This window comes from Ornithodoros turicata, chromosome 3 (assembly GCF_037126465.1).
Source record: "Ornithodoros turicata isolate Travis chromosome 3, ASM3712646v1, whole genome shotgun sequence".
Lineage (NCBI taxonomy): Eukaryota > Metazoa > Arthropoda > Arachnida > Ixodida > Argasidae > Ornithodoros > Ornithodoros turicata.
This window is the reverse complement of record NC_088203.1, coordinates 69,593,794-69,615,574: the sequence shown is the minus strand read 5'-3', so window position 1 is coordinate 69,615,574 and position 21,781 is coordinate 69,593,794. Positions and strand designations below refer to the sequence as shown.

Genomic DNA, 21,781 nt, shown 5'->3' with positions numbered 1-21,781 from the left:
TCAAGCGGTAACGCCACTGAGCTGTAAAGGCCACATCGAGGCGCATGCGGTGAATTAATGCAGCATCCTGACGAGATGTGTTTCGTGGCATGCGGAAAGCGAGCGTGGGATCAACTCTGTTCAACATAGAGGGGGGAAGAATGTCGGTTGTCCGTTGGCGGGAAGCCAGGGGTGTCACTAGACGTCGCAGAATTGAACGGCGGTCTCCTCTGAGCAGAACAATACGGGTCCGGTTCCGAGACGAGAGTGCTGCTTCTGCGGCGCTGTCGGCCTGCTCGTTCCCCACGACACCACAATGGGCTGGAACCCACTGGAGAACTAGCCTGTGGCCTGCGGCGTAGATAGTGTGGTAAGCCATTAACACGTCTGTGACTAGGGGTGCGGATGGGCCTCGTATGCCGGAAGTTTCAATTGCTTGAAGTGCAGATTTGGAGTCTGTAAAGACTGCCCATTCCCGGGGTTGAAGATCAGCGATGTGTTGTAGAAAGAAAAGGATGGCATAGAGTTCTGCAGCTGTGGAGGAGGTTGGAAGTGAAAGGCGTCTTCCGTGCACGACGCCTTCGGATGGAATGACGAAGGCTGAGGCGGACTTGTTGTTTCGGGGTGCGCCATCAGTATATGCTGCCGTAAACGTAGAAAGCTTCTCGTCTACCAGAGCATGAAAATGGGCTCGGAGGACTTGAGGGGGGACCTGATCTCTTCTTTGCAGAAGGTTTGGGAGGCGTACAAAAGTGGGCGGTACCGGTAGAGACCAGGGGGCTTCCGGCGGTATAGTGTCCTTAGTTATGAAGCCAGTGAGAGTCTGGCGTGTCCTCTGCGCTACTCGATAGAAGTCGCTTCCAGGGCGGTATCGAATTTTCCTGAGTAGCGGGTGGCGGGGAATGTGAGCACGCAAACGGAGGTAGTGCCGAGCCGTTTCCCGTTCACGGAGAACTTCAATCGGGAGCTCACCAGCTTCAGCCAGCTATCTTCCATTTGAAGATTCCAGAACGGTTCCCAATCTTCCAATCGAACAGACTTGCCCTCGGCGGAGCAACAAAACTTGCTGCGGAGGCGCCCCGAATCTACCATTGGAATTCAACATCCGTGAGTTCAGATTCGCTGCCGGCTCTCACGACAGAATGCGGATATATCTGGAACTCTTTGCAGGTGGGTTGTTTAGAGTCAAATGCTCCTGCCAGACATATTTCTTTCAATAGACCTGTACCCGAGAAGGACGTTGGTAGACAGACTGACACCGAAACAAATTGGAAGGGGAGGGCTGGGTTCCACGAATGGGCACTTGTTGAAAGTAGGACCGAATGTCAATTCCCTTTCAGGGACTATCGTAATTCCCTCAGGACAGTGGCTTTCAAAAGCGACCTTGTTCGCCTCTAGCTTCGAGCGTAGTTCAACTCTACCAAATTGGTGGCGCTGTCGAACACTATGACGTCATTTGTTTACAACCAGGGAGGTGTCTATTCCATCGCATAACAGTCAAACTGCGCCGCTATTTCGCGTGGGGTTTTTGGTGCCGTGGTGAGTGATCCAGGAGGAATAAAATTACACTATATCTTTGAAATCGACTGAAACATATGCGACCGTCCCTTTAATACATACAGAGGTAATGAAAATCAAGCTGTATAGTCTTAGTCGAAAATAGTCTGCAAGTGGGACACCAAGAGAGTCCAGCATTTGTAATAGGTTATGTGGTTTTGTAACAGTCTGTGTTACTTGCTGTTATTAGAAATAAGAAAGACTTACGTGGCTTCTCCATGAAGTATGCAATGAACAGTACGGTCACGGTAAGGGAGAACATGGTACAAGACAGACAGACAAACCAGCCAAACGAGGGCGGGTTCGCACCCATCTCCTCAGCACGAACGTCGAAGTGACTGCAAAACATTCTGTAGTTAGTCTCTGATTATCTTACATGGCGAAGGTCCGAGACACCATACCATGGGGTTCATCCTTTGACAAAAATAAAATAAAATAAAAGCGGACATTTTTGTTTCCCTTAGCTAGATTTTTATGTGACCCCTCACAGGCATATGAAAAAGCAGAGTAGGGCACTAACAAGTGTATGCATGGTTTTTGAATAGGTTGTCCGTTGTTGTCCATTGTTGAGAATTTTCTGTGTGTTGTCTCTCTCCTTGTCTCGGGTATCGTCCTGGTATAAAAGGCTCAAGAACTTCGGGGTTGGTAATTGTGAATGAAACATGTTCTTTGAAGACAGCTTCTGGGGCTGTTCTCATGCAAACATGTTTTTGTTAGCATGAGTTGTCACGAAGAAAAACCACACATGCCATAATGTCCGACTACATTGTTATTAGTTTCTGCTGTGTATCAGATCACAGCATAGAGAGCGTTTGTGTTATTCGTTGCACAGTTTTTATTAAAAGCAATGAGAGCAGCATATACCGTTTTTGCAGGCGGGTTACACGGCTACGCCGATACTCTCTCGGAGATGATCTGTAGATGACTACTTACCTAAACTTAATCAATTAACTCTTTAATTAGGATTTTTTGGCAAAAATAGCATAGCGCAATGGAAGACAATCCTTTTTAAAGCCATTCTGTTTTTGAAAAATAGTGAAACGAGCAAATAGAAAGCTAATCTCCAAGTTGCATAAGAACCACATCGTGGATTGGGGCATACCTCTCGGAGAGGATGTGTGTGTCAAAGAAAGTTTATCAGGGGTGTCGGAAGGGTCGCTACTCGGACCAATACTCTTCGGTGTTCCACGAGAGGATGTCATTAAAGTGACAGTCCGGTCGAAAACACAGGTCTGGGAAATACCACCTTATGATTTCTAATACTCCTCACAACAACTGTGCAAAATATTTCAGAAGAAATCGTATCGCACGATTGATAATCGATTTTTTTCTATGCCGCAGTTGCTCCTGAGTAAAGGCCGCAGCGAGCTCTCGCATAACGTGCATAAGAGCTATGCCGCATGTGACTTGCGGATGCCTGTTTGCGCGATAGTTGATTGTTGCGTGCTAGCATTTGTCCATTATGATGTTTTTGAGTAGTAATCACGCGTTATGTAGACTAAAATGCAGAGTAGCGTCAATGTAAAGACATGTATCACGACGCAGCCTTCTGTTCAGTACACTCAGACAAAAACACCTCTCTGCATTCCCAGCAACGGCGCAGTCCTCCGCTCCACTTTGTCCATTGGGGACGTCATGCTCACGTGACGGCTGACGTACATAGAGGATCCTTGGGGCAAGGAGTATGCGAGGGAGAAAAACGAAACCGGATGTCTTCAGAGGAGTATTTTTTATTCGATATCTCGAAAACCACGCCATTTTGTGAGCTGAAACTTTCCACACAGCGTGTAAGCCTCCGTGGCAGTTGGAAAAAATCAACTTCCGGTTAGCCCGGACTGTCCCTTTAAATTCCTAAAAATAGGTTTTACTTCAGAAAATTATGAAACTACTTGGGATACACTCACATGGGCTTTTGCCACAGATTGTTGCCGTTTGTATTCGTGTCATGTATTAATTAATCTACTTTGCATAATTAAACCCGAAAAATTGCCAAGCAAAGACAGCATTTTTCTTCCTGAATTCGGAAGCCTATTACCGCAACACACAATTCCAGTCGAAATCAGTTTTTTTCGCAAGATTTCTACAAAAATTTGACAGCCGAAAATCGGTCACAAGAAAACATGAATTGTAGGAAGCACATCGAGGTACTATGCGCAGCTGCCTTACGGAAACTATAGGTTATTTCAAACGAAACCTGAGACACGCGACAAGGAAAAAAATCGGTCAATAAATAAAAAGAACTAAGTACGTGCGTCACCCTAATTCGGCCATCACTGGAGTACGCTTCCGCAGTGTGGGATCCGCAAAAGATCACATATACCGACTAGAGAAGTTCAGAACTGTGCACTGAGATTCATTTTCCCACGATATGGTAGTGATATGAGAACCTGTGCTAACTTGCAAAGCCTATCCGAAAGACGAATCAATTTGAATTGTTTCTTCTACTCTACATTGCCTAAAACTTGAGAAAGAGAAATATTGTAAACCGAGTAGGTCACGCTATGGCAGGGTAAGTCACAGAAAAGCTGATGCACCATCCTCCTGTTCAGTCGACTCCTTTAAAGGAGTTACCACAGGTCATCCCAGGTTATCCTAGATAAACATAAAAGACGGCTCTTCGCACTCATCTGGACCTGCATTGAATGTAATAGAAGAAGAGAAAATGGGCACCGCGAATACCGAAACTCACGCGGCACTGACATCACAGGCTCCGCCGCCGCAGTCACGTGCTTAGGGCTGTCAATGGCAACTCTGAGGCCTCTGACGTCTGCGCTTGCTCGGAAGTGTGTTCGAGGGCTTGTATCCCGCCGAGTACGGCACGTAGAACAATCATTCTTTTTTTCCTCAGTATTCTGGCGCTCAATACCATGCGTCCATTGTATAATGAACCACATGTATAAAAGTGTCTCAAACCCTGGAAGTATTCATCCGCCACTACACAGGAGTGGAACAGACTACCCAACTCAGTTGTGTCTTTGGGGTGCGTCAAGGAATTTGTAAGAGCCGTGGAACGATTGGCCCATCTTAAACCTCGTTAAAGCTCATGTTATTGCTCTGAAAATACTTCTATAGGTCCGCAGTATTGCAAAATAAATAATAAATACCGCAAAACATGAATCGAAACATTTCGCTATGCAAATGAGCTGAAACCGAAACCACGCCCACCAGGAGAGCTAGGAGTTTGCAGGGGAGTATGGTGAGCTCACCATGCTAGGAGGACAACGTCGGAGGGTCACGTGCCTTGGAGCTATGGAGATTAGGCGCCAATCTAGCCAGACCGACAGCCCAGATAAGTCGCAGACGGTGAAGGCGATGTGCTCCGGATGGAGGAGGAGGAGGAGGAGGAGGAGTGTCGTTAGGAGGAACCCGAGAGGTCTGCCTGCCTGATTAGGCGGCATGTTTCTCGGGAAGGGAAAGGTGGTGGAGAGGAGGAGAGGGAAAGGGTGAAGTGGAAGACCGAGCGGAATCCGCTCGGGGGGAGGATAGCTGCGTCCATGGGCCGACTTCAGGGGAACTGTGCCGGCATACGCCTATTACACATCTGAGGGAAACCCAGGAAAAACCCCAGACGGCACAGCCGGCCCGCGGATTCGAACCGCGGACCTCCCACTCTCCAAGCGCACGCGTTACCGCAGCGCCACCGGAGCTGGTATGTGCTCCGGATGCGCGCGGTTTTGCGCGCATTTGCGCAGCAAAATTCTGTGATGGACATTTCAACGTACGTTCTCGTTTCAAAGAGAATATCTTTCAATGAGGATTGTCTTCCATACTGGCAGTGACGGGCAAAGTACACATTTCCTTTCAAAGCTGTGAATCTAAGGGACCCGTCTGTGGTGTATTATCGCTGTATCCTGCTACGACTTGAGCACGAAAGCAAAAGCAGCTGACGAGAAAACATCAGTACCAGTGGGGCACATAACGCTGAAGAACAACATCCTTCTTGTGGACTCAGACCAACCGACGACTGCTCATTCATGCGATCCCATAGCGGATAAATCCCAGGAATCCAATGAACTCGCTGAAAGGTACTTGTACGAAAAGCGAACCGAAATTAGGCAGGTGCGTAAGCAACCTCGTGAAGCCGTCAACGATGCCATCGCCCGCGTGGACGAACGTTTGAACGAGTGTTCCGTGGAATGACGTGAAGCGATCGAGACAGAGCTGAACTCTGGCTACGGGTTTGCGTTGGAACGTCGAGCACCCTCATATAATCGGCACCTATATTCGGTCAAGGATGTGACATCGAGACTTGACCGCAGACAGCTAGATGATGGTGTTTTTCGGTGACACTGATGTTGAAGCGCTTTCGTATCTGTTGACTATGTACATGTTCGGAGACGGCAACTTTAAAGGAGTACAGAGGGCCATCCAAAAAAAATTCAGATTAAGACATCTGATGAAAGTGTGTGTGTCATTATACCGAATAGCGCGAAAGGTTTTGATGTGTGCAATTTGTTTCCCAGAAAAAAACTCACATAAACATAGCTCCGCGCCTTCACCCTTAACTCGCCACTCCAGCTATAACGAGGATGAGGAGGCATGATGGCACGTCACCGATGACGGCATAAGGAGACTCCTTCTGGTTTGCCGATCAGTGGGGGTCAGCGCATTGTTCCTTTGCCGCCGTAAACCTGTTTTGCCAGTTTTCCCGGAGAATTGGGGATACGAGGAGCGCCCGAAGCATTACCGAGCAAGGAGAAAGGCTTTATCAGAACCCCGAACAGCCGAGTAGCAGACGACAGCGGAGTAGCAGACAACATTTTTCTAGGCCAATCAGCGAGCGTTCTCCTTATAGCGTCAGCGCGAGGTTCCAGGCAGATCACAGGCTGGTACTGCTCTTCTCCACCGTTGCGCACGGTCGCTTTTTGCGGCATATTTTAAATTCAGTTTCTGCGATAATTATGACTCTGTGGTGTAAATTACTTCGCATGGTGCATCTTACTGGCAAACTTAATAGTTTTATAAGAAGAAAACTGGGTGTTAAAAATGACTTCTGTGCTACTTTAAGTACAATCCTCCGGAATTTTCGAGTCCTGGACAGCCGTACACTCTTCACGTCTTAATCAAAAGAGAGTTCTCCCCAGTGTTCTACGCCCTAATGCGTCGACAGGACACTGCATCATACAAGAAGCTGTTTGAAATCGTAAATGATTAAAAAAATTGACCATCTTGGAACGTTGCAGAGCGTCGCCCAATGGTTATTTGACTACGGAAGTCGCAACCATAAACGCAGCGGTCACTGTTTTCAGTGCAGAGGTGGTAAACCAACCAATCAAAGTAAGCGGTCGCGCTTTCCATTACGCGAAAGCTGTAAATCAGGAGAGAGACGAGCTTGGACTCAAGGTCCTTTGCCTAGATAATGCAGAAGTCAACAACTGGTTCTGCGTGGTAAGGCACCTATTCTTTGTGCCTGAGCACCTCCGCATTCCCTTTGCTGAGGACCTGATTGCACTGCCTCCCGAGGAGCTGGGCCCTATTCATGGCGCGCAACTACAAAACTTTGAGGATTTCGGTTGACGTCCATTCCAGTTCGTAACATCTGGGGACATTTCGGCAATACCGGCCCTCGCACTACAAACTATGTTGAGGTCTGGCATAATGGTCTCCGTGACCAGCTCCCGAACCTGCTCCCAAGTCTCGTAGAGCTCCTGGCTTCCCTTCGGAGGCTACAGCATTCGGAGCCTCCAAGCTCTCCTGCATTGGTCACACAGCTTTGTCAAAACCGCAGGATGCCCGGATCCGCCAGAGGAACGCGAGCCTTGCTCTTCCGACGACATTTTGCCTACAACTCAGTGTACTACGAAGATATCATCACGTTCCTGCGGCGCATTATCAATGTCGGTCATTTGCCAAATGTGTGATGTGTGTATTTTCATGTGGTAGCATAAAAATAAACAGCTTAATGTAACAAAACGCTGTTGCAAAATATTTTATCAAATAGTGTTGGTGCTAAAGAACGGTGTTAAGCACCTCATCGCGATTTTAGATTCCCGTGAAACATTTCAAGTTTTTCCACGCAAAAAAGAGGAGAGGGCACCTTTTTGCCGCTGTTTATCCTGCGTTATGGTTGCAACTTTTTCAGAGGAAAAGTAGGAAATTCAAGAAAAAAAGAGTGAACAGGGAGGCTAAATTGCAAATTCGCCGCCATTGCATAAAGCGCCCACTTTCCCGTTTTTAAGCCTCCGCCTTGGGGTCCCAACAAAAGGGGAGCGCTTACATCCAATGTTAAAATTACATCCAATTACATCCATCGTCCTGTTACGCCCATCCTGCTGATACATCCAACCCATTACACGGCGCCATTACATCCAACGAGTCCTTATGTCCATCGATGAATGTAAAGGCTCGTTGGATGTAACAGCACGTTGGATGTAGTGGCGCCCGATACCCCTCAAGATTGAATTTAAAGCAAAGTACAAAGTACCATGCGTCAGTGGTACTGGAAGAACAGTACAAAGTACCACATTTTAAATATACTTAAATGTGCAAAGTACTAGGAATTGTACTTTAAAGTACTTGTCAAGTACATTGCATCTGAGTTAGGACCGTAATATAGGCAAGCTGGACAATGGCAATGTATGCGCAGTGCTTGATCAACTGCTCATGTTCTGATTGGGTAAATGCCATTGTAAGCATTTTTTGCACATGCCCAGCTAGTTCGTGCTTAGGGGAACGTGAGGCACAGTGAGGCATGGGGCAGAGTGTCACATTGCCGATGTCTGCCTCATTCGGGAACGTTAGAAAAGCGAAACTGTAACTGTGTCCGTCAAACAGTGCGACATCGTCCACAAATCGTGCTACAAATGGTGGAGCCTTGTCAGGTAGGCAAATCGTATTAGCGGACGTATTTCGACGACGAAAAAAATATTTTGGTGACATTTCTGTGTGGTATACAACATTAGTGACTTGAATCGCACGCGTTTTGACTGTGGTAGATGGAAGCTGGTCGTTTTCGTGCAGAAAAAGTTGCACTGGCTCGAGCGTGCATGTTCCGTTGGTCGTTCAGGGCAACACGCAACATGTTCAGCTGGTCGTTCACGTGCAGCGTGCGCTCGCGAGCACTGAATCCGTGCAGGTTAGACCACACCGAGAATATCGGGGAGACTCTTTTCGGCTGTAGTTCGAGTCACACAGGATCCGCCTCATGGCGTGCGTCATATGTCACGTGAGGAGGGACAGAGAGAGCAAGGGAGAGGCGGGAATGGCGGGAAGAGCAAAGGCGGAGAGGTAAGATTGGTAAGATCTGCACGGCGGCAGAACTGTTTGCAAATAGGGCAATTGATGCGATTTTTTGGGAGTTCTAACTTCAAAAAAGGTATTAAGAGCGGTTATATGTACGCAGCCCGTCAGACTGAGAACACGATAAACTTTCCGGTAAATGTTCCGCTGGAACAGTCAGCACTTCAGCACGTCATGAAATATTATTTACGCTGTTGCCTGTGTACTGCTGTCCGAGGCGTGTTACCCCATTACGGCTTCTCGGATTCAGCATTATGTATTCGATGCACGGCGATTTTCACATTTATCTTACTTCACAAAATAGTATAGATTATCATGGCTATGTGTAACTTTTGTACGTGTAACGTGTTTACTCTCATATTAGCCTCTGTGAAGTAGGGTCCTGAGGCTACCAGGGGTAAACATCGCACATCATCATAACTTCACTATCATTTAGTATTGTTGTTGTACGTGCTTCCGAATTTCGAGATATAGATATTAACAAGAACAGATACAGAGTCACAGATACAATAATCACATGTATATTGCTCTCAGTCTATTATTTTGCTCTTTTATTGTATGTTTCCAGCGATTTGAGCACACATTTGAATCCCACATCACAGACACAACTGCTTGCTCATACCTGTCGCACTTAGTCTAAATTGTGTTATACTGCAGTTGTCCGGGTGTTAAGGAGACGTGACAGAATAATATAATACGAATAAGACGAAAGTTCAGGGAGTTCAGAACAGTCCTCTTTCGATTTGTAGTTGTTGATCACAAAATTTTCCGAAGTTCAGCAGCATGCACTTGTGTTGCCGTTCGGCAAACACTGATCCCCATCTTGCGTTTCCTCCCCTTTTTTATTTGGTCTAATAAATATATCCCCCACCCATCTTGCCCGCGAAGACTAGTGAAGACTAGTGAACTAGTTCTTGCAATCTGGAATGATATGCTTGGTTTAATAAACGAACAAAAGCTTTCCTTGCCGTATGAATTATTTTCAGTGACAAATACCCAGCGCTGTCACCGGTCGGCTTTCCTATTTTGCCCGGGGAAGCGGTGAAACTTCAGACACTTCCCCGTTTCGCTCGAGAGGAAGAAGCACCTGAATGCACTCAGTGTAGCGAACCTCTGTCGGTTTTACACAAACTCATCTCATGTCCATCCAGCAAGGCTATGCAGTAGTGCGCGTAAAAACGCATTTACCTTATAAAACTACGAGCACATGTCCACATTCCACATCTCTCCGCAGCTAGAAGAATCCCATCCCCAGCGCGCGGGCAGAAGCCAGAAGCGACCTTCTCACGTGACATATGACGTTCGCCGAGAGGAGGAGCCCGTGTGACTCGAACTACAGCCGAAAAGAGTCTCCCAGAATATCGGAGGTGTGGACCGGAAGACGCGGAAGACGAGCTCTCAAGCTCCGTTTTCCCAGAAGTCTCCCAGAATATCGGAGGTGTGGACCGGAAGACGCGGAAGACGAGCTCTCAAGCTCCGTTTTCCGCTCCTTCTCACCCTCCTTTCTATGATTTACACTTGCTAAACATGGCCGCCATGGAACTGGCAGACCCACTGCGAATGTTGGATATGTTTCGGATGAGTCAAGTTCGTCGAGTTCCGACAGCTCAAGCAGTAGCAGTAGTTACACCTCGCTTTATGCTGAGGCGTTCGACACATTGTTTATTTTTTCGTTTTTTGTCCACGTGCGAAGCGTCCGATGGTGGAGAACTACACGTCGCTGACACTGTTTCGCGCTACTCGGCCGATGATGGACTCGAACTCGGACGGTATGAATGTGGGTTGTGAATGTGGATTCTGGCATTGTCATAATTTTATGTTTAAAGTGGTTATTAAAGTGGTTATTAAAGTGCGCGGCCGCGACTCCATGTTGTACATCAGTTGCATGAGTTTTTGGTCAACACCGGCACTATCTAGCATGGTCTGCTGGGCGGATCAGTGTAAGCAGCACTGGCGCAGATTTCCTGCACGTGCCATACACCGGCGCACCATACTGGCCTGCACTCAAACGACCACAGCTGAACTCGCTATTCGAATCAAAGCATGACATGATGTTTGCTCGTGCTGATACGCGGATTTCAATAGCTGTGTGATTGGGGGGGGGGGGCATGGTGTTACGGGAGCACATGGGACAGACTGATGCAGTGTACTCCAGGGTGGTGAATAGTACGGCTTGTACACAAAGTTGGCTTTCTGACAGGACAGAATGCCGCATGGGAATACAAAGTTAGTTTTCTGAGGCAGAGCAAGAAAAGACGAAATTCATTTGTCGATTCCAACGTAAAGGGGAGCGATATTGTTGCCTACCTCACGGTGCGCTTCCTCCAGCAGACGCCTCGAGCCTTGCTACACGTTCCAAGTTCACTTTGCATTAATTAATTCGTTGTATGCATGCTCTTGGTATCATGCTCCCCCAATGGTTGTAACCAGTTTACAACCATTGATTGCTTACAACAATTGAGAGTGCTGGGAATGCTGTTTTGAGTCGTCATGAAGAACGTTTTTAAGTAATATGAACGACGTCACGAGTGGGAATATATGGGATGCGCTTTGGAATTTACGCATTTTCGGTAGACACCCGTCACGAAAAGACTGTTGGTGCGTTGCCCCAAACCACAATACGATGTACTTGCTATGAGAAGAAAGGGCATTTCGAGACGAACACAATGATGCAGATTACTTACGGTTATCACAATTGGGAGACGACTAGTCAGGTTCCCAAAACGTACCGTATTTTACAAATGAGGCAGCTTTGCGATTTTTTTATCTCCTCAAAGGCAAACCTCAGAATCTTCAGAACTTGGGATGCAATGATACCCACCCCTGACAATACGTGAAAACAAATTCAGCTGAATATGTTTAATAGTTCTGAAGATACGTGGCGTCAAACTGTGTAGGAAATGCAGTGGTCGAAATGCCCACGTCTGAATGATAATTAATTAAAAAATGACCGTCTATTATTTCCAACTACTTTCAGCGCCAATATGCCTCTTAGTGACGAGGCTTTAATATATGGCTTTAAGAAAAAAATTAAAGAGGTCGACCGGACAACCCTGCCTGATTCAGCGTGAAATCACCCTATAGTTATCGTGGGCATTCTGTATATAAATGCAAGTACGCGGACCAATCGATGAATATGTCGGCTACGCAACTTTCAGTCTTTCAAATTTTCTCTTCTTCGCTTGTTTATTGTTTTTCTTCGGTTCTTTTTTGTGCAGTGCATTTCGAAAGCAAACTGTATGAGCTCAGCTACAGCATGCATCCGTGTGTACGACGCTGCAGGACGAACTCCCAGCGTGTGTGTTTGAGCTTACATAAGCCTCTTGAAAGTAAAGGGTGAGCCACCCTCAAGCTGGTCAGAATGAAAGGACATACCAAGCTGGTTTTCTTTGTGATTTGAAGTAATAGAGGTAAAATCAACCATACCGACGTTTTATTTAAAATTCACCAATGTGCCGAAGTCTGTTTGCACTTGCTCTTGCCCGTGCTCTGTCTTCGCTCCACAGACACTCCACTCTAACGGCGACATGGTGTAGCATGGTGGCGATAACGCACCTTTTGCACAGAGACCCCGGGCTCAGAATCACACCATTCCAATCCACCATGAAGCGTCGTTTGCTGATTTTACGTGTATTCGCGTCTCCTGACTGGTAATCAATAATTTTAATGACTTATATGACTTAGGCCAAGGTAGCAGGCTTGGTTGACTGTTATATTCCTGCCGGGATTCTGCGAACAACCCGGTGGGTTAGTTAAACACCGCGACATGAGCTACGTGCGGAGACAGTCAACTTTACCGGTAATTCATGGTTATGCTCCTGTCGTAGCAACTACTAATCTTGTCTTTCACACCGCGCAAAATCTTTCAAAATCTTGAACGACAGTTGACGTCTTCCTGCCCACTTCAAGCTCTGTACTACACAAACGGAAGTATGCTTCAACCTGCCTGTTACACTTCATTCGCACCCGTGGCACCTGGACCGGTTCGTGAACCGAACCGTTTGAAAAGGACCGGTTCGAGCCATTATAGTGGCCTTCCGGAGGTGTGAACCGGAACTGAACCCTTATTGTCGAACCTAAACCCGAACCGAAGCGAAAAACGTTTCGGTTCGACTCTCTGGTCTCTTGCGGCTAATATGCGTGCGTTTTTTTTTTTCGTTCTTCACCATTTTAGCCTCAAGCCAACACGCTCTACATACGCTTGCACCCCGATACCCCGTGTGTCAGAAGACGGAATAGACCGTATGCAAATCCTAGCACCATCTCGTAGCGCCTACCGGCATCCCACCATGTCTGAGTCGTCCTACCCGGCCCGAGCAATGCAAACGACTGTCATACAACAGTTCTCTCGGGTGTCATGCTTCTCACACACGCTGTTTCACTATCTTATTTGTGTGATGAGACGCGGATTTCATTCTTTTTCATTTCAGCAGCTGCAGCTGTACAAACCATGAAAGAGGAATGTAAACCATTTAACAGAACCTCAAATGTATGTATTCCTTATTGGATTGAGAGCGTTGAGCGGGGTGACATAGGTTGGGCAAGAAAATTACGTCAACCTAGTTCCCTAGTCTCGGGGTTTTACATCATGCATGCTTTGTTATCCCATCCCAGGAAAAATTTATACAGTTTAGTACAGCTCATTTGAGAACTTGTTAGTGCACTTTATACAGCAGAAACATTTGGTACAAAATAAAAGCTTAGTACGATTGCAGTTGTTGCTATGAAACCCGCTGTGATATTCACCGTTACGCACTGGTATTCATATAAAATATGGTCTTTCTCAGCTCGATGGATCTGAGTTTTCGTTATTTGAGCATCTCCCACATAATTGCCACGTTTGGTTGCACTGCATTTCATGTGACTGTTTACCAGACAGGTAGTCCTCCTCAGATGTGCCCCTCAGACAGTGCACGAACTGACTGTTTAAATCTTTTAGTGCGAGGATACTTCATGCTGGCCTTACAGTCACCTTCAACAGCTTCCCTGAGACAGAAATTACTGCGAGCCATCAAGAGAAAAGGTAAATTCAATGCTGACACAGCAAAGGTGTGTTCACGGCACTTCAAATAGACTGATTTCGTCCCAAACGTGCCAAATGGAAGACGGGGCTTCTATGAATTTGCTGTGCCGGCAGTCTTCACATTCAAGAAGTCAGAGAGAAAATTACCAAGGGAACGCGTGTAGTAGTGATGCATAACTATCGATATGTCATCGGTAGTGTCCAGAAACATAGATAGTTTTAGGATAATCGATACACTTACCGTAATCGTACTAAAAATAAGCTTTTATTTTGTACCAAATGTTTATGCCGTATACAGTTCACTAAATAATTCTTAAACGTACTGTACTGAACTGTCTAAATATGTCATAGGATGGCATCAAAGAGCAGCCTTTGCACTAAATTAACGTAATTCTGTCTCCCAAAAACGAAATTACCGCGCTGCAATGCAACAAGGGTTCCAATAGCATTCTTACCTCGGTTGCATTGCCTTTTGAACCCCTCGTCTCACCATGTGAATGAGATTGTGAAACAGCACATGTGTGAGGCAAGACAGGCGATAGAACAGCTGGACGCGAGTCCAGCTCGGATTGCTCGGATCGAGGAGGGAGCCTCAGACATGGCGGAATTCCAGAGATTCCCGTGCGCGCTACAAGAGGGCGCTGGGTTTTGCATATCGTCATCGTCTATTTAGAGCTGTGGATAGCTGAGAGAAAGAACAAGAGCATTACTGCGCTACTCCGCGTAAGAATTATGTAAACTGAAACCAGTTAGTCGAATAAATTATGAAGTACCGACACGGTCTTTCTTTGTGGAGTGAAGTTCGGTGTATGTTCCGATTGCTACAGTACAGGTAAAACTTAAAGGAATGACCGCATTCGGAAACCAATCTATACCACTACCGATACCGCTATGTTCGGCATCGTCCGACAATCTAACAGACTACATTTTTCGTCCGAGAAGGGCTTAGATATTAAACGGATTTTAAAGAGCAGCGCTCCTTCCGCAGAAGCTCCGGCTGCGTGACGTCACTACCTAAGGGGAGGAGTGAGAGCGCGGCACTCAGAGGAGGATAGGCGCTTGTCTAGACCACAACCTATTTAATAAGAGAGTTCCTCCTATTAAGTTGGTCGTGGTCTAGACGCCCCGTAACTGGGACGCCCGCGGCATTCATTTTCACAAGGTCGCGCCCTGATTGGTTCTTAGGTAGTGACATTATCTCGTTTTTCCAGAGAGGGAATTCCGGCATACTCTCAACATTCGGCGTCTGCTCTTGCCACGTATTCCGTCGAATAATAGTCAAACTACTTGACTATTTCGGGTGGGATTTTCGATACCATGGTCAGTGGCTCAGGAGCAATAAAGTGACACTATTGCTTCGAAATCGACTGGAAAGGATGCGACCGTCGCCTGAATGAGTGTACAGGCAAATGGGCCACTCACTGACAGTCTGCTCTTGACCGATGTCCTTAGAATGTTTTTCAAGAAGAAAGTTCTTCCACAGGGTATAGGGTGAATTATTCAGCCGGGGGATTTTCGTAAAATACCAGTATTTGAACATGTATTTATCGTTCAGCGCTTTTAGGCCTATATAATAGTTAGGTCGTCTGCAAAGAGGGTGCCACCATAGGGCGAGAGGGATCAATTTTTAGACATAGTCCTACGTAGCCTGCGTGGGAGAATGGGAAGTCGAGGAGAGAATCATTCACTCTGACAAAAAATGTTGTTCAAACGTAATACAAATGGCGGTTGATGAATATGATGTTGCAGGATGCTTCGAGACGTAGTCGCCGGTGCTTTGTGTAAGCAGACGGCCAGACTGTCAGTACAGGATATTATCAAGAACCGTTACCTATAAATTATCCCAGTTCTTCGTTAATTCCCGTTAACTTCCGCTATTGAAAACGCCGTACTTTTTATCAGAGTCTTTATCATAACGTCAAAGCTCTTCCGGACACCACGATGTAAGGCGAATAATAGGATAATTTGTAGCATGTGAAAATGAAAGGTTAGATCAACATGAGAAATTTTCAGACTTAGCGGCGCAAAATTGCCAAAATTCTGTACCCTTTCGGGAAGAGGCACCCGTTTCAGATACCGCTTGCTCATCGAAGCACTGGCCATCAATTCCTCTCGACATTGCATGAAGGGTGTGCCATACTGATTTACAGTTCATGTTTTCTTGTAGATGCTGGCTACTGAGGTCGGTAGATACGTCATCCTTTTCGACATATCCGCCCTGTCTGGAGCCTTGTGCACCTGCGCCGCCTGTGTGGCAGCCTCTCTAATGCATTATCGAAACCAACTTTTCGTCAGTGAGTCGCTTCCAGTACGAAATGGCACAATTTTTATGGCCCTGAGCAGGAGAAAATTGCTGCCATTGTGATAGATTGCAGGAGATCGCTGTGCACATCCACGTGCTGCTTTGTATTCGCGTCTCAGTCCACACAGCAGAGAGATATTCCATCTTGAAGGAGAGTGAAAGCACCCTCCATCAATTCTTCGTTTCTTGCTGTGGCGGATTATGGAGCAAATAACATCCGCTCTCGATTTAGACCGAACATCGCAGCAGACGTGTAACGCGCGAGGTGTTTTGACATGCCCACCATCTGGACAGCTCTCCCCTACTCCAGAGAGCCTGAAAAGGAATCAGTGATGCTGACGTCACACGGTCACGTGGAGAAGCAGTCGCAAGCAGGGATCGGAACCAAAACTGAACCGAACCAATTTTTTTTTTTTGGAGCAAGGAAGTTCACATTCTTGCGTTGAACCGAACTGGAACTGAACCGAAATAAATTTAGGCGGTTACTGGTTCGCGAAACGGTGCAGACGTAATGTTCGTTGTGAGAGACCGGGGCTGCGATTTACACGGCGGATTGAGCCGCGTTGCCAAACAAATTCGAAACCGAAACTGAACAAAACAAAACTGCAACCCAAGTGCAGTGGTATTTCCACCTCGCAGCTATTGCGTTCATTAAGTTGTGTTAGTTTTGAGGTCGTCTTTTACACAGTTGTAGGCATTCTTGTACGCGATTTTTGTCGTAACCTCAAGCAACCCCAAGTTTTCATTTTGGGCTGTGAAAATGACGGCCAGTCCCTGAGCAGAATGTAACGGGTTGTATACGATGAGTGAACATAGAGAGTACAGGGTGTTACCCTATAAAAGTATACCCATGCCGCCATGCCGTACTCGCCAATTACTCAATGTAGGTGGCACATTGTGCGATCCTCATATAGAGCTCATAAGGACATTTGATCTTCGTAAATTTTGGAGTGATTGAGCGCCGCAGCACGAAGTTATAACTCAAAACGTGCAATTCCCGTAGTGAAAACAGCCAAGATGGCGCCGCTCAGTAAGCAGACGACATCCCTTTTGGGTGTCGTCTGCCGAGTACGTCGGCATTTTTCGTTGCTCACGTTGCTTGCTTCTGAGCAAAATATGACAGTTACACCAAAGCGAAATGAAAACTACAGTTCCATCGGGCTGGCAGGATATGCGACACGTCGTCGTCTGGGGAGCAGCATGTCAAATGCTCTTCTCAACGCCGCCATCTTGATTGTTTTCACTACGGGAATTGCACGTTTTGAGTTATAACTTCGTGCTGCGGCGCTCAATCACTTCAAAATTGGCGAGTACGGCATGGCGGCACGGGTAGACTTTTATAGGGTAACACCCTGTACATTATGCTACAGTAATGGTTCACCTGAAACGCAGATCTGTAGCTCCCAGTGTTGCTGTGAACCACCGCCGTGTCGGCAACAACAGCAAAAGTACATTTGTGTTTGAGAATCGTAAGTATGTGCTTGCTTTTGGCTCATGGCGATCGCTCAAAATTCACTTTCCTGAACTTATTCGAATCGATATTTTGCGCTACTGCGTAGCTGAACCTGAATCGAACTGATATGGCTGAACCTGAACCAAAAAAAAAAAAAAAAAGTTTCCCATCCCTGGTCGCAGGTGCGCCGCGCCGTGCCGGCGTAGCAGAGGAATTTTCAGCGGGAAGTGAAACGTTACGGCTGCTCGTTACGGCTGCTCGCTACGGTAACGCTACGCCACACATATTTGACTACGTCATGTCTGGGTCTCCAACATATCGCCGCACCGCTTTGAAGTTTTGCGAATGGCGGTTCCTGACAGATTGTTTGATGGTTTCGAGCCACATAAGGTGGGAATCCTATGCCCACCACAGTTTCTGAAATGTGATGCACAAGTTCTCGAGGATGACATGCTTCCTCTTTGTGATGTTTGCTCGCATTCTCAGATGTCCTCTCCTCCATTGACATGCGGCCGTTTTCCCAACAGTCAACACAGCTGTAAATATCGTGACAATATATGCTATCCACACGCTGCCGTGAACCTCGTGTAGACCTCTGCCATGGTAGCGCCCATTTCGAGGGAATAATGTCACTTGTTAATAGTCGTCCCGCTTTTCTCCACTGTGCCCCGGCAGCGTCCAGGGAAACACCGTCCACCCATGCTGCCATGCGGGCGAAAATGGAAGACCACCGGTGATGATAATGACCGCCTGTGAGTAGTAACTGTCCCAAAGATTAAATCAACATTATACATCCGATATATTAGCGAAGCATTCGGGGTACCCGCGCTTTTGGGTGTTTCCGATAGAAATGCTTCGTCGTTCGTTGAAAATAGATATTATGTACAGATTAGAGCGGAAAAAATAAATAGGGCTTGGAAGTACTTCATTAAAGACGCTACAATTGATTGAGAGTTGAGAGTCAAAATATAGAAAAACTTACACTCTTCTGTCTCTGTTTTCTTTTCTGGCCCCTAGAAGGCAGAGGACAATGTTGTTTTGTTTTTCTTTCATTTTTATATAAAGGGGAGTCGTAACACCTCACTGGACTATCTTACTGTCTCTGTTGCCGGCGTTGATGTCGTCGTCTCCGATGGCTTGGGGTGCGATGCTGACACGGACCGATTTGGGTCGATCCAGGACAGACTTGGGGGATGGCTTTTGGGATGGCTTTGGGGATAGCTTGGGGGATGGCTTCAGAGATGGCTTCGGAGATGGCTTTGGAGATTCGTTGCCTATTGGTTGCGCTGAGAGGTCAACGGTGGACGGAGCAAGAATGTAGAAATTACGTCGAAGAAATATTACGTCGAACGAAATTGGTTACACGCGTATCGGTGTTGAGTTGGAATAACACACCTGTACGGTTCCTGGATTACGTTTCCGGTGTATCGCAAAGCATTACGAACAAAGTGGCTAATAGCTAATAAACCGGCATAGAAAATGAACTACCATCAAGTACGGTGGTTGTAAGTGGCTCGATGGCCGGGCGCCCAACATAATTTAATCACTAAATAGTGTTGTGTGCTGCGAGAAATTGGGTACGAGGATTTCAAAACCCGTCTCATTCACAGCGCGGATTTCAATTTTCCATTACGCAAATAACTAATGCCGCAAATTCTTACTAACTGAAATACAATATTGCTGCTTACTGAAATTAGCTTATCAGTTATGAAAATACCGGAAGCACCAAGACATCCACGGATTTTCGTAAGCTTTTCTCTGCACAGACACAGGTGAGGTTGTGGACGATATAGTGACTGCATCTCACGTACAATTTGGACGACTCATTTCTACGAAGCGCGTTTGTCCAAAATGCGACAAGTCAAACGAGCTATGCATGACGCAGACTGCAGCGAGCTATGCAGCCCACCAGCACATCTGAACCCAAACTCCAGGAGGTTGTCCTCCCCTTCCGTCCTCCCCTTCTCCTCCATCCCACTGCCGTCCATCCCGAGCAACGTGCCCCCAGCCTAAGCAGGTAGATCGCCCGTCTGCCCAACTTTACCTCCCCAACTTCTTTTGCGGGCGAGAGTGTTCCATGAAAACGACAAACAGCACCAACTTCATCTACAATGCAAGAAGGCCGCACGCTAGACAAAAAAGAAAAGGAGAACGCTAACCTACTAGTCTCGAGATTTCCGAAAAGATGGTGCAGCGGGGCAAAGACAACGGCAAACATGAAGGCCCCCAACATGCAGAACCCCAATGCACATGTTATCGACATAGCGACTGACCCGGTACTGGCCAACTGCAGCGCCTTCACCCTCTTGGAGACCTGGACCAGCTTACCACGACATTCGAAGGCTTGTGATGCCTTTCCTTTACGAAGTGAGAACACAACCGAGGTGGTGATGGTGATGGTGAAAGAGCTCGCCGTTGTCGGCCTCACAGAGGTGGGCAACGTCACGACTGACGCCCTGGGGGGAATGTGTCATGGTCTGACTTCACGAAACCGAAATGCCGGTGCCGCCACCTACTCGACAAATGACGAAACTATCTTAGCAACCAAGACAGTCACGCCCAAAGTAGAAGCCAACAGAACCAACCAACCAACTTGTGATGAAATTATTATTTTCAAAGGCATCGATACACGTCGTTGACTTCCTAAAAAACGACATAATATACAAGTACGGGCAACCTGAAACAGCGACATCAGACGGTGACAGCGCCTACACTAGCAACACCACAAGAGAGTTTTGGAATCCCACGAAATAACGCACGCGTTGACAGTACAATACCTGGCTCGAACGGTCTCGTCGAGAGATACAACCGTTCTATTCTGCAAGTACTGACAAAAGCAGTCAACCATACAAGCAGGCAGTCCTCACAACAAGATTCGGAAGACTATATTACACCAATACTGTTTCAAATAATTGCAACTCCCCATTGGACAACGCAGCGCTCACTAGAGCCCTGAACGGATGAGATTTTTGGCATCCGCATCCGACCCGCATTCGCGCACACGCTATCCGCATCCGCTGCATACACAACCGTTTACATCCGCATCCGATCCGCAAAATCCGTAAGTTTCGAAGGACGCGTAAATACCGCCGGAATAATGTTGGTATAATTTCGGATGCCTCCATGCTGTCACGGAAGGACTCACGACGACAAGCAAAGGTAAACCTTTCAACAAACGCGATAAGGAGAGAATTCTGGAACACGTGGAAACTCTACCTCGCCGGTGCTCGCGTGGGCGCCAGAATGTCTCCTCTCCCGTCTTGGCCTAGCATGGTCAAAGGTGAACCCGAGCATGCGCTCGCTGTCGGCGCGAATACAAATAAATTGCTAGTGGAAAAATTACAGCACGCGGTATATCCGCATCCGATCCGCATCCGACCTCGAGCCATCCGAATGCGATCCGCGCACCGTAGAAAGTGATACATTTTCACAGAATCCGCAAGTATCTTGCGGATATCCGCGGTATCCGCTTCCATCCGCGGATGGTGCAGGGCTCTAGCGCTCACCATTCCACGTACTATATGGCTACGACCCTATAAGACCTCGGGAACTCACTATACTCTGGGCAAACTACCTGGCACTTGTAACGCAAGACGAAAGCGTCAAACACATTAGGCACGACATTAGGGAACAAGCCAGAGCACACTGCTACAAACATCACGAATGTGTCAGCAGCAGAAGGTCAACATCCACAGAAAGCCAGCGGACTACGCTATCGGAGGTCCAGTACTGCTTCGAACGCATGCACGAAAGGGCAAGCTCACGAGCCCATACAAAGGCCCGTATTACATCCGCAACAAGATTCAAGACATCTACATCGTTGGACATCACGCCAACACCTTCCTGGTTCTTCCTCCTTCGGTTGGTTCTGGATCTGTTGGTTCAGATCGCGCGGCGGTAGACGGATGGAACGAAGGGCCGCTGACGGCCTGTAGACATGTCGCAACAGAGTGGGAGGCCTGCGTCGGGAAGGGGAACGTCTTGAAGCTGGAGGGATGATGAATGCTTGTTACGCCATGATGGAACCTCTTGCTATAGGTATGCGGTCAGGAGCTCTCTTCCAAAGGTACTGTATTTCTCCTCGGCGGGTTTGATAGCCTTGCTGAAGAAAGATATTGGGTGCCAGGTGTTCGTGAACCTCTGCTGCAGTGCCGCGCCTCGGAAGACGCGTCTACCATGAGGGTAGTGGGAGCTCCGTGCGGAAAAGGAGCGTTTCTGCCGAAAGGGC

At 47.2% G+C, this 21,781-nt stretch overlaps 1 protein-coding gene across 1 annotated transcript in view; it reads right to left on the bottom strand.

Moving 5' to 3' along the window:
* The window catches only part of LOC135388579 (uncharacterized), a 62,807-nt gene that overhangs the window by 31,121 nt on the left and 9,905 nt on the right, over positions 1-21,781 (bottom strand). The window contains exons 3-5 of the mRNA XM_064618200.1: positions 18,651-18,839; positions 18,536-18,566; positions 1,744-1,874 (exon numbers count right to left, since the gene is read on the bottom strand). Of these exons, the coding sequence (XP_064474270.1) occupies positions 1,744-1,874; positions 18,536-18,566; positions 18,651-18,839 (351 nt within the window). The remainder of the gene's footprint in view (positions 1-1,743; positions 1,875-18,535; positions 18,567-18,650; positions 18,840-21,781) is intronic.